Below are 19489 nucleotides of genomic sequence, written 5' to 3'. Positions count from 1 at the left end.
AAAATTGTTCTTTTCTCTATAGAACATTTTGTCAAAACTTAATTTTCTAGAAGATTTTGTTACAATTTATTTCCTTAAAATTTTATTTCTATTGAATATTTTCCCAAAAATGTATTTCTATACAATTTTTTTTTTTTTTTGAAATTTTATTTCTACAGAAAATTTTCTCAAAAATTTATTTCTACAGAAATTTTTGTCAAAATTTTATTTTATTTTCTCACAATTTTATTTCTAAAGAAAATTTTTTCAAACTTGTATTTCTATAGAAAAATTGCTTATAATTTTACTTCTATAGAATTTTTCAAAATTTTATTTCTAAAGACAATTTTCTCAAAATGTTTTTTTTCTCTTTGGTAAAATCTTATTTCTATAGAAAATTTTGACAGTTGTAAATTTACTTGTTTGCGAATAAGTTCATTGTTCTTTACTTCTAAAAAAAAATTCCCTAAAGAGGAACATCGGCGATGTTTCGAAATATTGGATAATTTTAAATAAAAATACAACTTAAAAAAACAACAACATCTATTTTTCTTCATATGACCTCAAGCCGAACTAAATAAATATAATTAACGCTTTAAAGGTCAACTTTCAAACTACAACAACATTTTATTTCTAGAGAAAATTTTGGCAAAATTTTATTTCTGTAGAAATTTTGGTAAAAGTTTATTTCTGTAGAAAATTTTAAACAAAATTTTATTTCTACAGAAAATTTTCTCAGACACTTATTTCTATAAAAAATTTAGTCAAAAATTTCTTTCTGTAGAAAATTTCCTCAAAATTTTATTTGTATAGAAAATTTTCTCAAAATTTTATCTCTATAGAAAATTTTCGCAAAATTTTATTTATACAGAAAATGTTGTCAAAATTTTATTTCTACAGAAAATATTGCCAAAATTTTATTTGTATAGAAAATTTTGTCAAAATTTTATTTCTGTAAAAATTTTATCAAAATTTTATTCCTATAGAAAATTTGATCACAATTTTATTTCTCTACAAAATTTTCTCAAAATTTTATTTCTATAGAAAATTTTTTTCAAAATTTTGTTTTCATAGAAAATTTTGTCAAGATTTTATTTCTATAGAAAAATTTGTCAAAATTTTATATCTATAGAAAATTTTGTCAAAATTTTATTTCTATAGAAAATTTTGTCAAAATTTTATTTCTACAGAAAATATTGTCAAAATTTTATTTGTATGGAAAATTTTCTCAAAATTTTATCTCTGTAAAAAATTTATCAAAATTTTGTTTCTATAGAAAATTTTGCCAAAATTATATTTCTATAGAAAATTTTGTCAAAATTTTATTTCTTTAGAAAATGTTGTCAAAATTTTATTTTTATAGAAAATTTTGTCAAAATTTTATTTCTATAGAAAATTTTTTCAGAGTTTTGTTTTTATAGAAAATTTTGTCAAAATTTTATTTTTATATAAAGTTTTGTCAAAATTTTATTTCTATAGAAAATTTTGCAAAAATTTTATTTCTATAGAAAATTTTGTCAAAATTTTATTTTTATAGAAAATTTTGTCAAAATTTTATTTCTATAGAAAATTTTGTCAAAATTTTATTTTTCTAGACAATTTTGTCAAAATTTTATTGCTATAGAAAATTTTGTCAAAATTTTATTTCTATAGAAAATATTGTCAAAATTTTATTTCTATAGAAAATTTTTTCAAATTTTTTTTTTCTAAGAAAATATTGTTAAAATTTCATTTCTATAGAAAATTTTCTCAAAATTTTATTTCTATAGAAAATTTTATCAAAATTTCATTTCTATAGAAAATTTTCTCAAAGTTTTATTTCTGTAAAAATTTTGTCAAAATTTTATTTCTATAGAAAATTTTGTCAAAATTTTATTCCTATAGAAAATTTGATCAAAATTTTATTTCCATATAAAATATTCTCAAAATTTTATTTCTACAGAAAATTTTTTCAAAATTTTATTTTTATAGAAAATTTTCTTAAAATTTTATTTGTATAGAAAATTTTCTCAAAATTTTATTTGCATGGAAAATTTTCTCAAAATTTTATTTCTATAGAAAATTTTATCAAAATTTCATTTCTATAGAAAAATTTTTCGAAATTTTATTTCTATAGAAAATTTTATTTGTGTAGAAAATATCCTCAAAATTTTATTTCTATAGAAAATTGTGTCAAAATTTTATTTCTATAGAAAATTGTGTCAAATTTTTAATTCTATTGAAAATTGTGCCAACTTTTTAATTCTATAGAAAATTTTATTTCTATAGAAAATTTTGTCAAAATGTTATTTCTATAGAAAATTTTATCAAAATTTTATTTCTATAGAAAATGTTGTCAAAATTTTATTTCTATAAAAAATTGTGTCAAAATTTTATATCTATAGAAAATTTTATTTCTATATATTTGTATAGAAAATTTTGTCAAAATTATATTTGTATAGAAAATTTTGTCAAAATATTATTTCTATAGAAAATTTTATTTCTATAGGAAATGTTGTCAAAATTTTATTTCTATACAAAATTTTGTCAAAATGTTATTCCTGTTGAAAATTTGATCAAAATTGTATTTCTCTACAAAATTTTGTCAAAATTTTATTTCCATAAAAAATTCTGTCAAAATTTTATTCCTGTGGAAAATTTGATCAAAATTTTATTTCTCTACAAAATTTTATTTCCATAGAAAATTTTGTCAAAATTTTATTTTTATAGAAAATTTTGTCAAAATTTTATTTCTTTAGAAAATTTTGTAAAAATTTTATTTCTATAGAAAAGTTTCTCAAAATTTTATTTCTATAGAAAATTTTCTCAAAATTTTATTCCTATAGAAAATTTTGTTAAAATTTTATTCCTTTAGAACATTTTGTCATAGAAAATTTTGCAAAATCTACCAAACCTTCTATCAACCGTGTTTGTAAATCCAATAGTAAATAAAAAAATATTCATCTTTAAATTGCTTATAAAAGATTTTTTTTGTTCAACTAAATTTCAAAAATACCCACAACCAATGCAATTTCATGCGGCAGACAGTGTAAATATAAAACGGTATCCTGTACACTAGTCTCAGTTTTTGGTTAGACAACATTGTGTGAGGGGGGCTATAAAAGCAATGATCTATGAAATTTTATAGCTTCAAACCAGAGAGAAAACGAAACAAAAAAAATAGAAAATATTTGGTAAACTCGAAATATTGTAAGGTTCTATAAAGCGTTAACATATTTGTTGGTGTGCATCCCTTTAGAAAATTGTTTTCCATTTTTTTTTTTTCATCATACAGTTTTTTGTGTGAAGTGAGATCCCTTTCTTCTCTATCTCTCTTTCTCATCCTTAGCGGAAATACATATTTGACTAAGTTACAAGAAGGAAATGTACAAAATATAAAAATGATACTTTTTCAATTTCGTTATGATAGCAAGTTTCTTTTTCATGGGCTTCTTCCTTTATTTGCAATTTTGTTTCGTTTTGAATGTTATTGGAGAGGAGGACGAAGAGAATGAGGTTGTAGGTCATTATTATTCAGTTATTGAAGACTGTGTGTGGTAAAGAAAAACTTTAGCATCTTTATTTTCCTTTTGCTAGCACGCTATTTTCATGTAAATAAGTGTGGAAATTGAAAAATGTTATCTGCTTTTTTTCTTGTTGTTGTTGTTTAATACTATAAACGAGAGCGCAGACAACGATAACGACTAAGATGACAAGGGCGATGAAGACCTTAGTTAGTGGCATCTAAATGGAATATTTTGGCAAAGGTCTTTGCAACTCTAGACTCATGCTTAATGTTTACTTCGTAATTTATAAAAAGAGCTTAATTTGTCAATCAATTGAAAAAGAATCGAACAGGAAATATGTTTTTGTCATGAGAACATTTTTTATTTTGACAAAATTTTCTATAGAATAAAATTTTGATCAAATTTTTATAGAAAATAAAATTTGGACAAAATTTTCTATACATAAAAAGTTTTGACAATATTTTCTATAAAAATAAAATTTTGAAAATATTTTCTATGGAAATAAAATTTTGAGAAAATTATCTATGGAAATAAAATTTTGAGTAGACTTTCTATAGAAATACAATTTTGAGAAAATTTTCTACAGAAATAAATTTTTTATAGAAATAAACTTTTGAGAACATTTTTTACAGAAAAAATTTTGAAAAAATTTTCTATAGAAATAAAATTTTGAGAAAATTTTCTGTAGAAATAAAATTTTACCACAATTTCAATAAAATAAAATTTCAATAAAAAGAAATAAAATTTCGACAAATAGTAGAAATACACGTTTGAGAAAACTTTTTATAGAAGTAAAATTTTGAAAAAAATTTGTATAGAAAAACATTTTTAGGAAAATATTCAATAGACATAAACTTTGTAGGAAATAAATTGTAACAAAATTTTCTATAAAATTACATTTTGACAAAATATTCTATAGAAATAAATCTTCTAGAAATAACATTTTAACAAAATAGATAATTTTTTTTGAGAAAATTGTCTTTAAAAAAAAATTTGAAAAATTCTATAGAGATAAAATTAAAAGCAATTTTTCTATAGAAATACAAGTTTAAGAAAATTTTCTTTAAAAATAAACTTTTGAGAAAATTTTCAATAGAACTAAAAATTTGACAAATAGTAGAAAAAAATTTTTGAGAAAATTTTCTATAGGAATAAAATTTAGAAATAAAATTTTCTATAGAAATAAGATTTTAACAAAATAGAAAACATTTTTTGAGAAAATTGTCTTTAGAAATAAAATTTTGAAAAAATTCTATAGAAATAAAATTATAAGCAATTTTTTTGAAAAAATTTTCCATAGAAAAAAAATTGATCAAATGTTCTATAGAAATAAAATATGGCAAAATTTTCCATAGAAATAAGATTTAAAAAAAATAGAAAATATATTTTGAGAAAATTGTCTTTAGAAATAAAATTTTGAAAAAATTCTATAGAAATAAAATTATCAGCAATTTTTCTATAGAAATACGAGTTTGAGAAAATTTTCTTTAGAAATAAAATTTTGAGAAAATTTTCAATAGAAATAAAATTTTGGCAAATAATATATAATAATATATAATATATAAATAATATATAGGAAAAAATATATAGCAAAAAAATTTTGAAAAAAAATTGTATAGAAATACATTTTTAAGAAAATATTCAATAGAAATAAAATTTTAAGGAAATAAATTGTATCAAAATTTTCTATAAAATTAAATGTTGACAAAATTTTCTATAGATATAAATTTTTGAGAAAATTTTCTATAGAAATACAATTTTGAAGAAATTTTCTACGAAAATAAATTTTTGACAACATTTTTTATAGAATAAATTTTTGAGAAAACTTTTTACAGAGAAAAATTTCGACAAAATTTTCTACAGAAAAAAATTTCGACAAAATTTTCTACAGAAATTAAATTTCGACAAAATTTTCTACAGAAAAAAATTTCGACAAAATTTTCTATAGAAATAAAATGTTGACAAAATTTTATATAGAAATAAAGTTTTGACAAAATTTTCTATAGAAATAAAATATTGCGAAAATTTTCTATAGAAATAAAATTTTACCAAAATTTTCTATAGAAATAAAATTTGACAAAATTTTCTATAGAAATAAAATGTTGGGAAAATTTTAAATAGAAATAAAATTTTGACAAAATTTTCCAAAGACATAAAATTTTGACAGAAAAAAATGTTGACAAAATTTTCTATAGAAATAAAATTTTGAGAAAATTTTCCATAGAAATAAAATTTTACCAAAATTTTCTATAGAAATAAAATTTCGACAAATTCTCCTAGAAACAAAATTTTGACAAAAATGTCTATAGAAATAAAATGTTGACAAAATTTTCTATAGAAATAAAGCTTTCACAAAAAATAAAGTTCTCACATAATTTTCTATAGAAATACAATTTTGAAGAAATTTTCTACGAAAATAAATTTTTGACAACATTTTTTATAGAATAAATTTTTGAGAAAACTTTTTACAGAGAAAAATTTCGACAAAATTTTCTACAGAAAAAAATTTCGACAAAATTTTCTACAGAAATTAAATTTCGACAAAATTTTCTACAGAAAAAAATTTCGACAAAATTTTCTATAGAAATAAAATGTTGACAAAATTTTATATAGAAATAAAGTTTTGACAAAATTTTCTATAGAAATAAAATATTGAGAAAATTTTCTATAGAAATAAAATTTTACCAAAATTTTCTATAGAAATAAAATTTGACAAAATTTTCTATAGAAATAAAATGTTGGGAAAATTTTAAATAGAAATAAAATTTTGACAAAATTTTCCAAAGACATAAAATTTTGACAGAAAAAAATGTTGACAAAATTTTCTATAGAAATAAAATTTTGAGAAAATTTTCCATAGAAATAAAATTTTACCAAAATTTTCTATAGAAATAAAATTTCGACAAATTCTCCTAGAAACAAAATTTTGACAAAAATTTCTATAGAAATAAAATGTTGACAAAATTTTCTATAGAAATAAAGCTTTCACAAAATTTTCTATAGAAATAAAGTTCTCACATAATTTTCTATAGAAATAAAATTTTGACAAAATTTTCTATAGAAATAAAGTTTAGACAAAATTTAATATAGAAATAAAATTTTACCAAAATTTTCTATAGAAATAAAGTTTTAACAAAATTTTATATAGAAATAAAATTTTACCAAAATTTTCTATAGAAATAAAATTTCGACACATTCTTCTAGAAACAAAATTGTGACAAAATTATCTATAGAAAAAAAATTTTGACAAAATTTTCTATAGAAATAAAATTTTCAGAAAATTTTCTATAGAAATGAAATTTGACAAAATTTTCTGTAGAAATAAAATTTTGACAAAATTTTCTATAGAAATAAAATTTTGACAAAATTTTCTATAGAAGTAAAATTTCGACAAATTCTTCTAGAAATAAAATTTTGACAAAATTTTCTATAGAAAAAGAATGTTTTAAAATTTTAAATAGTAATAAAATTTTGACAAAATTTTCCAAAGACATAAAATTTTGACAGAAAAAAATTTCGACAAAATTTTCAATAGAAATAAAATTTTGAGAAAATTTTATATAGAAATAAAATTTTAACAAAATTTTCTATAGAAATAAAATGTTGACAAAATTTTATATAGAAAGAAAATTTTGACAAAATTTTCTATAGAAATAAAATTTTGAGAAAATTTTCTATAGAAATAAAATTTCGACAAAATTTTCTTAAGAAAAAAAATGTTTTAAAATTTTAAATAAAAATAAAATTTTGACAAAAATTTCCAAAGACATAAAATATTGACAGAAAAAAATGTTGACAAAATTTTCTATAGAAATAAAATTTTGAGAATATTTTCGATAGAAATAAAATGTTGACAAAATTTTCTATAGAAACAAAATTTTGAGAAAATTTTGTATGGAAATAAAATTTTACCAAAATTTTCTATAGAAATAAAATTTGACAAAGTTTTCTTTATAAATAAAATTTTGACAAAATTTTCTATAGAAATAAAATTTCGACAAATTCTTTTAGAAACAATATTTTGACAAAATGTTCTATAGAAATTCAATTTTGTGAAAATTTTCTATAGAAATAAAATATTACCAAAATTTTCTATAGAAATAAAATTTGACAAAATTTTATATAGAAAAAATTTACCAAATGTTCTATAGAAATAAAATTTTGACAAAATTTTCTATAGAAATAAAAGTTTGACAACATTTCTTCTAGAAACAAAATTTTGACAAAATTTTCTATAGAAATAAAATGTTGAGAAAATTTTCTATAGAAATAAAATTTTACCAAAATTTTCTATAAAAATAAAAGTTTGACAACATTTTCGATAGAAATAAAATTTTGACAAAATTTTCTATGGAAAGAAAATTTGGAAAAAAATTTTCTATAGAAATTAAATTTTGTGAAAATTTTCTACAGAAATAAAATTTTGACAAAATTTTCTATGAAATTTGACAAAATTTTCTATAGAAAAAAATTTCGACAAAATTTTCTATAGAAATAAAATGTTGACAAAATTTTATATAGAAATAAAGTTTTGACAACATTTTCAATAAAAATAAAATTTTACCAAAATTTTCTATAGAAATAAAATTTTACCAAAATTTTCTATAGAAATAAAATTTGAAAAAATTTTCTATAGAAATACAATTTTGACAAAATTTTCTATAGAAATACCAGTTTGAGAAAATTTTCTATAGAAATAAAATTTTACCAAAAGTTTCTATAGAAATAAAATTTTACAAAATTTTCTATAGAAATAAAATTTTGATAAAATTTTCTATAGAAATCAAATTTTGACAAAATTGTCTATAGAAATAAAATTTCGACAAATTCTTCTAGAAACAAAATTTTGACAAAATTTCTATAGAAATAAAATTTTGACAAAATTTTCTATAGAAAAATTTTGAAAAAATTTTCTATTGAAATTAAATTTTGTGAAAATTTTCTATAGAAATAAAATTTTAAAAAATGTTCTATGGAAATACAATTTTGAAAAAAAAAAAATTCTCCTTATCGAAAAACCCTCATCCGCCATTCCAAATATTTTACTCTAAATATTCTAAAAACAGTTAACATGCAACATTGTCTTACCCTTGCCACTCGAATGTTTAATCACTTACCATGATTGATATGTGATGCCTAGACGTAAAATAATAGCCCGATTTCATTGTTGCAATACTCTTTATACGTAGTAAACCATTGATATGGCCAATTTTATGCCAAAGTAAATATGTTTGAGTTTATTGTCGGCCATATATAGTAAATGACCTGAGCACAAATATAAAATGCCGACTTTATAACTCTAACACAATTGAATAGCCCCAGAGGTTGGCCTGTGAAGTGAAGTGAATAAGCGAATAGACCCCTTAAACTGGTTTTTATTTCCTTAGTCTTCTTAGAGCAACTCTTGCGTAGAATGTTTGAAAGGTGGTTGGGGAGGGGATGAGAGAGGAGACGAGATTATATTACTTAAATGCTATTTTTACCCTTTGTGCAATTTGGCTTTGTTGAAGAATTTTTGGGGCTTTTTATATGACGACGACGATTACGACAATATAAGACATGAATAAAACAAGTCCTTTTAGAGTTTCTAAAAATGTTTAATGTTTTTTCTTTCGACCATACCAATACACCCACACACACTCACATTCATAGATCCATACTAGCCAAACATAAACTTTCAATAGCTTAGCTTAGCACCCAAAACGATGACGTAAAAGGATATGCAATCATGGGTGGCCATGGCAAGTGGCAAATACCCCATGTTTAGAGATGGCACATAAGTCTGAGCCATATCGGGTTATGGTAATGTTTTAATGGGCTTTTCTGTTTATAAATTGAATGTGAAGGGTGTTTGGTAATAAAATGAGCCATGACTACAACCACCACCACCATATCCTTTGGCTTCCTTACAAACTCTTGCAGTAAGTTTCATTTTGATACTTATCCTTTTTTGGACTGGTTATCTCAGCAACAGTATTGGGAAGTCGAACAAAAATCCTGTGGTCAATTTTTATTCAATACACTCAAATAAATGTGTTTTGTTTTCTGTTCCCTGAAATGGAATTAAATAAAAATTTGGCTTTAAAGAAAATTTCCCAGGCAGAAAAAAAATGATGAAGAAAGAAAAATTCTCTATAGAATGATAATTTTGAGAGTATTTTCTATAGAAATAAAATTTTGACAAAATTTTTCGTAGAAATAAAATTTTGACAAATTTTCTACAAAAAAAAAAATTTTGACAAAATTTTCTATGGAAATAAAATTTTGACAAAATTTTCCATAGAAATAAAATTTTGACTAAATTTTTCTATAGAAATAAAAATTTCAGAAATTTTTCTATGGATATAAAATGTTGACAATTTTTTTTTGGAAAAGTGGATATTTCGAATTTATTTACCTTGAATTTTAAAGGAAATTCCGTAAGAATCCAAAAAATTTTTTTAATTTTTTTAATGTTGAAAAAGGCGACTTTCGATTATAAAAATTGACTTTCCAATTTTTTTCGAGATACTTGTAAATAACGCAACCTATTTGCAAAAAAAAAAAAATAATACCAAAAATATCTTTCGAGTGTAGCTGCGCTCAAATTTTATTAGACAGTTTTCTCTTACACACTTCACCTCGGTGAGCTTATTAAGAATGAAAAAGGATAAAAAAGCTTTTCGTGATGGCATCTTGGATATTTGCCGGTTTATTTTCAAATTTAAAAAAAAAAAGAAGACGAGACCATCCAACAACAGAAGCTATTGCTTTCATATGACCATCCAGAAAATGAGCTTCTTCAGTAACTACCGTACTAACATTCAAGCCAACAAAGATGCTTGGGCTTAGTGTTAATGTGATGAAAAGTAAGGATTCACTATGCGCTGGCATATCTTGTTATTAAAAAGAACAGAGAACAACACAGACAAACTATAGCAGCAAATCGGGTTTATATTGCTACGCTGAATATTAACTGAAAGAGAAAAAATCCTAGATTCTGCTATGGACTATAAAAAATGGTATTAAAGAAGTAGTAGAGATGGCAAAAAAAAAGAGCTAAAGCTTATAGCCTATCATGGTCAGATGAAGGATGATTTTGATATGACATTGCTATGCCATAGGAATAACAAGAAATTCTTGATCTTTTATTGTGCCTTGTGCCACTAAATAGCTTTGAGATATTATTGCTAAGTCTATAAGAGAAATATTGAGTGAGTGACAAATTAAATTCAAATTCATATAAAGCTCTACTCAAGTCATCCCATATTGGATTACATACATACACTCCCACACAAGGCATTGATTATCTTGTACGATAAGTGAGAAATAAGTTGGCACCTGTACTCACTATCAGGAGTACATTTATTATCTTCAACGATAAGTGAGAGATAACACATGCACTCATTCTCAGAAGAGATAACAAGGGGGAGAGTAACGATACAGCTCGGATGTTGGAATCGAAGTTGCCAGTATTGGAGATTTTCCCCAACATGGATATTTTTTTTCAAAACGCCGAAAATTTTCAATTATGGAGCTTGTGACTTTGATGGAAATTTTCCAGATTTCCAGTAATGGAAATTTTTTCCAACTTGAATATATTTTTCAAAAGGACGAACATTTTCAATTATGGAGCTTGTGACTTTGATGGAAAATTTCCAGATATTTGGAAAATGTTTGTGGGGATATTCCCCACCTTGGAGATTTTTTTCAATGGTGAAAAAAAATTTCAAGGAATTTCCATCCTTTGAGATTTTTGCTTATCTTCGACAATTAACAAATAAGTGATACAAGTACATGTACTCTCACCCAGGAGGGATAACAAGTGCGAGAGTAAAGATACTGCTCAGCAGCGTTGCCTCAATGAACATTTATTTTGGACCAACATTTTTCCAAAATTACGTTAATATAATTTAAAAGTTAATATTTTTAAAATTTTTTCCCTTCGATAGAAAATTTTGTCAAATTTTTTATTTCTTTTTATTTCTGCATAAAATTTTGTCAAAATTTTATTTCTATAGACAATTTTGTCAAAATTTCATTTCTTTAGGAAATTTTGGCAAAAATTTTTTTCTATAGGATATTTTGTCCAAATTTTATTTCTATTGAAAATTTTGTCAACATTTTATTTCTATAGACAATTTTGTCCAAATTTAATTTCTATAGAAAATTTTGTCACAATTTCATTTCTTTAGGAAATTTTGCCAATTTTTTTTTTTCTCTAGGAAATTTTGTCCAAATTTTATTTCTATTGAAAATTTTGTCCAAATTTTATTTCTAGAGAAAATTTTGTCCAAATTTTATTTCTATAGAGATTTTAGTAAAGCTATTTCTATAGAAAATTTTGTCCAAATTTTATTTCTATAGCAAAATTTGTCCAAATTCAATTTCTATAGAAAATTTTGTCAAAATTTCATTTCTTTAGGAAATTTTGCCAAATTTTCTTTTCTATAGGAAATTGTGTCCAAATTTTATTTCTATTGAAAATTTTGTCCAAATTTTATTTCTAGAGAAAATTTTGTCCAAATTTTATTTCTATAGAAAATTTTGTCCAAATTTTATTTCTATAGAAATTTTAGTCAAGCTTTAATTTCTATAGAAAATTTTGTCCAAATTTTATTTCTATGGAAAAGTTAGTCCAAATTTAATTTCTATAGAAAATTTTGTCAAAATTTCATTTCTATAGAAATTTTAGTCAAGCTTTTATTTCTATAGAAAATTTTGTCCAAATTTTATTTCTATAGAAAAGTTAGTCCAAATTTAATTTCTATAGAAAATTTTGTCAAAATTTCATTTCTTTAGGAAATTTTGCCAAAATTTTTTTTCTATAGGAAATTTTGTTCAAATTTTATTTCTATTGAAAATTTTGTCCAAATTTTATTTCTATAGAAAATATTGTTAAAATTTTATTTCTTTAGGAAATTTTGCCAAAATTTTTTTTTCTATATAAAATTTTGTCCAAATTTTATTTCAATAGAAAATTTTGTCCAAATTTTATTTCTATAGAAAATTTTGTCCAAATTTTATTTGTATAGAAAAGTTTGTCCAAATTTAATTTCTATAGAAAATTTTGTCAAAATTTCATTTCCTCAGGAAATTTTGCCAAAATTTTTTTTCTATAAGAAATTTTTTCCAAATTATTATTTCTATAGAAATAAAATTTTGTCCAAATTTTATTTTTATAGAAAATTTAGTCAAGCTTTTATTTCTATAGAAAATTTTGTCAAAATTTCATTTCTTTAGGAAATTTTGCCAAAAAATTTTTCTATAGAAAATTTTGTCCAAATTTTATTTCTATAGAAAATTTTGTCCACATTTTATTTCTATAGAAAGTTTTTTTAAAATTTTATTTCTTTAGGAAATTTTGCCAAAATTTTTTTTCTATAAGAAATTTTGTCCAAGTTTTTATTTCTATAGAAATAAAATTTTATTTCTAAAGAAAATTTTGTCCAAATTTTATTTCTAAAGAAAATTGTGTCCAAATTTTATTTCTATAGAAAAGTTTGTCCAAATTTAATTTCTATAGAAAGTTTTGTCAAAATTTCATTTCTTCAGGAAATTTTGCCAACATTTTTTTTCTATAAGAAATTTTGTCCAAATTTTTATTTCTATAGAAATAATATTTTGTCCAAATTTTATTTCTATAGAAATTTTAGTCAAGCTTTTATTTTTATAGAAAATTTTGTCCACATTTTATTTCTATAGAAAAGCTTGTCCAAATTTAATTTCTATAGAAAATTTTGTCAAAATTTTATTTCTTTAGGAAATTTTGCCAAAAATTTTTTTCTATAGGAAATTTTGTCCAAATTTTATTTCTATTGAAAATTGTGTCCACATTTAATTTCTGTAGAAAGTTTTTTTTTTTTAAATTTTATTTCATTAGGAAATTTTGCCAAAATTTTTTTTCTATATAAAATTTTGTCCAAATTTTTTTTCTATATAAATGTTAGTCGAGCTTTTATTTCTATAGAAAATATTGTTTAAATTTTATTTCTATAGAATAGTTTGTCCAAATTTAATTTCTATAGAAAATTTTGCCAAAATTTCATTTCTTTAGGAAAATTTGCCAAATTTTTTTATATAAAATTTTGTCCAAATTTTATTTCTGTAGAAAATTTTGTCCAAGTTTTATTTCAATAGAAATTTTAGTCAAGCTTTTATTTCTATAGAAAATTGTGTCCAAATGTTATTTCTATAGAAAAATTTGTCCAAATTTAATTTCTATAGAAAATTTTGTCAAAATTTCATTTCGTTAGGACATTTTGCCAATTTTTTTTTCTATAGGAAATTTTGTCCAAATTTTATTTCTATTGAAAATTTTGTCCAAATTTCATTTCATTAGAAAATTTTGTCCAAATTTCATTTCTTTGGGAACTGTTGTCAAAAATATATTTCTTTTTTATTTCAGTCGAAATTTTGGCCAAATTTTATTTCTATAGAAAATTTTATCCAAATTTTATTTCTATAGAAAAGTTTGTCCAAATTTTATTACTATAGGAAATTTTGTCACAATTTCATTTCTGTAGGAAATTTTATAAAAAATTCCATTTGTATTGAAAATTTAGCCAAAATTTTATTTCTGTAGAAAATTTTTCAAACTTTTATTTATATAGAAAATTTTGTCAAAATTTTATTTCTATACAAAATTTTGTCAAAATTTTATTTCTATACAAAATTTTGTCAAAATTTTATTTCTATACAAAATTTTGTCAAAATTTTATTTCTATACAAAATTTAGCCAAAATTTTATTTCTATAGAAAGCTTTGTTAATTTTTTTTCTTTAAAAAAATTGTCATTTTTTTTTTTCTTTAAAAAAATTTGTCAACATTTTATTTCTGTAGAAAATTTTGTCAAAATTTTATTTGTACAGAAAAATTTGTCCAAATTTTTTTTTTATAGAAAATTTTGTCAAACATTTATTTCTATATAAAGTTTTGTCAAAATTTTATTTCTATATAAAATTTTATCCAAATTTTATTTCTATAGAAAATTTTGTCCAAATTTTATTTCTGCAGAAAATTGTGTCAACATTTTATTTTTTATATAAAATTTTTTTAAAAATTTCATTTCTTTAGGAAATTTTGCCAAAATTTTATTTCTATAGAAATTTGTGGTCAAAATTTTATTTCTGTAGAAATTTTTGTCAAAATTTTGAAAGATTACCGATTTGACGAAAACGGACCAAAATGAACCAAATTCCATTTGGTTCGACCATCGGACCAAATTTAAAATTTAATAATATTTTTGACCAATTTTGATCCGACGGACAAAATGGCAACACTACTGTTCAGATGTCGCAATCAGAGTTGCCAGTATAGAAGATTTTCTCCAAATTAAAATTTTTTTAATGAAGACGAAAATTGCATTTATGGAATCTGTGGATTTAGTGGATTTTTTTTTTCCAGATATTAAGATTTTCTCCAAATTGTATATTTTTTTGTAAAGGATACGAAAATTTTCAATTATGGAAAGTGGAGTTGGTGGAAAATATTTCGAGAATTTTTGTTGGGGTTTCCCAACTTGGAGATTTTGTTCTATGAGGTACAAGGAAGCCCTCATTTTTTAATATCTTGTAGGATAAGTAACAAAAAGTTGACACATGCACTCACTCTCAGGAGAGATAACAAGTGAGAGACTAAAGATACTACTCAAATAACGGAATCGGAGTTGCCAATATTGGAGATTTTCGTCGAATTGATTTTTTTGTCAATGGTTATGAAAATTCAATTATAAAAAAAAATCTTCCATTTTGGAAATTTTTGTGCGAATTTTTCCCAAATTGTATAGTTTTTTTTTTCAATGGACATGAAAATTTTATTTTTTTAAAGCTGTTCAAATAAGTTGTTAAAGTTATGTGCTTATTGCTTTCAACCACATTTACATTTAGGAATCACTGTAATTATTTATTTACATTTTGCTTGGAATTTTTTCCACAAGTTTTCATGGATAAGCTTGAGAGCAAAACACAAAACAAAAGTAAATACAAAAATCCCTAAGAAAACCCCTCAAAAAAACGAAAACTAAATCTTCTTAGCTGGAAAAAGTAAATATGGTTTGAATGTAAAGAAACTTTCTATACAAATTTCAACATTCCTTTTGAGATTCTCTGAGAAATCCCATATATTTGGGAGGGGGGTGAGATAAAAAAAAAACAACAAATATGTGAGAAATAATTAAAAGTCTCTTAAGAAGAAATGACAACAGAAGACGACAGCCCAGACACACATACACAAACAGACACCCCTAAATGTATGCGAGAGATTGCACCAACAAAACAACTAACACAAGAAGATGATGCAGAAAAAGTAAGTGACACTAATACCCGATAATCGCAGATTAACCCTTTGTTGTAGTCGCTGAACAGCTCTCATAGCAAACCCAAAATGATTCTATTTGGGGTATTATGTGCACATTTTTTTTTTGTTGCTTTTAGTTTTCCTTGGCGAAGAAGCTTCACGTCACTAAAAGCTGATGTGAAACAAAGGCCCCAAAGGAAAACAAGATGAATTTTTTTTTGTCACTAAGTTTTCTGAGACAAAAGATATCGAGAAGACTATATTCACATACGAAAAGAAACAGTGGAGAATTTTGCAAGGCCATGAGATGGGGGGAAATCCAGCAATAAAAAAATAAGAATGAGTCCTAGGAAAATAAGCCCCAAAAAGGGCCTGACATGTGGGGCGACACTTCATAATGAATATTAGCCCTAAAAAATGTCCGTGAAGCATGAAAATTGACCCCTTAATAAAATTAGAGATCATTTTGAAATTTCGATTTAGAAGACGTGTGAATTGAACTTTAGCTAATAGAAAAAAATGATATTAAAAAAAATGAAGTTAGTTAAAAAAAAAAAAAAACAAGTATATACGGCCGTAAGTTCGGCCAGGCCGAATTTTATGTACCCTCCACCATGGATTGCGTAGAAACTTCTACGAAAGACTGTCATCCACAATCGAATTACTTGGGTTGTGGTATCTTAAAACTTCTTAACATCGTTTTCTAAATTGTGAGTTAGTCCATACGTGGTATATATGTATTAGACAAAAAATGTATGTATAGGTAAGTCTACGACTAATTACGAATCGATATGGACTTTTGCATGGTACGTAGAGAGCCAGAATTGAAATATGGGGGTCGCTTATATGGGATCTATATACAATTATGGACTTGATATGGACCAATTTTTGTGTTTGTGTGATTGGGGATCGATTTATCTGAGGGCTATATATAACTATAGACCGATATGGACCTAAGTGAGGCATGGCCGTTAACGGCCATATGCTAGCACAATGTACCAAATTTCAATTGACTCGAATGAAATTTGCTCCTCCAAGAGGCTCCAAAACCAAATCTCGGGATCGGTCTATATGGGGGCTATATATGATTATGGACTGATATGGAGCACTTTTGGCATGGTTGTTAATAGAGGTGTGCACGTGAGTAATATTTTGCTCACGCTCACGCACGCTCACGAAAAGAAAATTTGTACTCACGCACACTCACGCACGAAAATCTTTTAGATGTCGTGACTCACGAAAAATGTCGTGACTCACAAAAAACGTCGTGACTCACGAATAATTTTATGAGTAATTTACCTATAGAACCTGATTGAAAACATGAGTATGTGTAAAATCGAGAGCGTTATAAAACTCTTAACACCTAGGGTGTCACTAAAATTATAAATGAATTCAACTCGTAAGCATTTTATGTTCGTACGCGAAATTATTTTCGTGAGTGTGTTTTTGCGAATTTCGTTACTCACGCACATTCACGAAGATATTATTTTCGTGACTCACGCTCACGCACGCCATTTGGTTGGTTAATCACGCTCACGCACACTCAAGCCATTGCCGTCAGCGTGAATCACGACTCACGCGTGAGTCACGACAATTTCGTGTCACGTGCACACCTCTAGTTGTTAAATATCATATACTACCGCCATATACTAACATCACGTACCAAATTTCAACCGAATCGGATGAATTTTGCTCTTCCAAGGGGCTCCGGAGGTCAAATCTGGGGATCGGTTTATATGGGGCCTATATATAATTATTGACCGATTTCGACCAATTTTTGCATGGGTGTTTGAGGCCATATACTAAAACCACGTACCAAATTTTAACTGAATCAGATGAATTTTGGTCTTCCAAGAGGGTCCGGAGGTCAAATCTGGTGATCAGTTTATATGGGGGCTATATATAATTATGGACCGATGTTGACCAATTTTTGCATGGTTATTAGAGACCATATACCAACACCGTGTACCAAATTTCAGCCGGATCGGATGAAATTTGCTTCTCTTAGAGGCTCGGCAAGCCAAATCGGGGGATCGGTTTATATGGGGGCTATATACAGTTATTGACCGATGTTGACCAATTTTTGCATGGTTATTAGAGACCATATACCAACACCGTGTACCAAATTTCAGCCAGATCGGATGAAATTTGCTTCTCTTAGAGGATCGGCAAACCAAATCCTGGGATGGGTTTATATGGGGGCTATACCGATATGGCCCATTTGCAATACCATCCGACCTACATCAATAACAACTACTTGTGCCAAGTTTCAAGACGATAGCTTGTTTCGTTCGGAAGTTAGCGTGATTTCAACAGACGGACGGACGGATGGATATGCTCAGATGGACTCAGAATTTCACCACGACCCAGAATATATATACTTTATGGGGTCTTAGAGCAATATTTCGATGTGTTACAAACGGAATGATAAAGTTAATATACCCCCATCCTATGGTGGAGGGTATAAAAAATTATAAATTTTAGTTATTGTTTGAAGACCAAAAATATCGTTTTTTTTTTACCAAAATCGCAACAATGTATAATTGAGGCCTTTTAAACGTTTCTAATTTAAGTCTCTTGACTCACTGGATTATAGTAAAATGTCTCTCATCCTCTCTTGCTCTCTGTCACACATAACCATCAAAGAACCGACATAGAGAATCTTTCATGGCAAAATAATGCAAACAATGGCCTCACAAAAGGCATCGCAAATCTTTGCTGATAAAAGCAAGTCTATATTTGCAACAGCTTCTTCTTATAATAGGATCGTTTTTTTATTCACTTTCATACTGAATGAATGAAGTGTGAATGTCAGAAGATTAAAAACAAAATTTTTTTCTTGACATAAAAAGTTTCGCTTTTTTTTTCTCATGGAAGATATACATATAAATGCATGTTATATTTTAATTATATATGTATATACTATTTTATAAATATTTTAAGATGCTTTCAAAAACTTATGTTGTCGTGTTTTTTTTTTGGTTTGTTTTTCTTGTATTTGTTACAGTTATACCCACTCTTCAACTGGATTTGGGTTCAAATCTTAATCCTGAGGATATTGAAGAAGGTGATGATGTCTATTTTGAGTGTAAAGTTCATGCAAATCCTGCAGCTTATAAAGTCATATGGAAGCATAATGTAAGTATATATTCTATAAAATCTAGGGGAATAAATTAAAATATGTAAATGCCTAAGTTGGCAAGATCTTGGGTATGAAATAATGGACACTTAAATGGATATTCTAGAGCTGGAGTGTTTTTTGTTTTTATTAAAACAAAAATGAATTTTGTTTTGTTGAATGTTTTTTTATAGACTTTATGAAAACTGTTAATGTAAAAGAGAAAATTTGACTTTCTACAGTTATGTGTTATAACATAAAGAGCAACGCTGTATTACATACTTATCTCTCTCTCTCTCGTTCTCTTTCTCTTTATGAGGAAAACTCTCCAAAGAATATCATTTAATTCTTACTCTGTTTTATTAGAATTGTTTGAATGTAATTTCATTAAAATAGCATAACGAATTGTAATACAAATATATATTTTTTTTTACAATTTTCGTTATTCCCTACTGCAGTGATGGAAGACAAAAGGCAATGCAGTTCATCATGTCAAAGTTACAAAATGAAAAACTAATAAACAATGACCTGTTATTTTAATCTCTCTCTCGCTCTCGCTCTTTGTCTTTTACGTAAATAATGCCGTAAGCAAACTTGAATTTTTAATTAC

General features: G+C 24.5%; 1 protein-coding gene across 1 annotated transcript in view; it reads left to right on the top strand.

The window, feature by feature from the left end:
* Positions 1-19489, top strand: part of side-VI (sidestep VI transmembrane protein) — a 663002-nt gene that overhangs the window by 485982 nt on the left and 157531 nt on the right. The window contains exon 11 of the mRNA XM_075289298.1: positions 18769-18899. Coding sequence (XP_075145413.1) covers positions 18769-18899 — 131 coding nt within the window. The remainder of the gene's footprint in view (positions 1-18768; positions 18900-19489) is intronic.

This window comes from Haematobia irritans, chromosome 1 (genome assembly GCF_050003625.1).
Source record: "Haematobia irritans isolate KBUSLIRL chromosome 1, ASM5000362v1, whole genome shotgun sequence".
Lineage (NCBI taxonomy): Eukaryota > Metazoa > Arthropoda > Insecta > Diptera > Muscidae > Haematobia > Haematobia irritans.
This window is presented reverse-complemented; position numbering and strand designations above follow the sequence as displayed.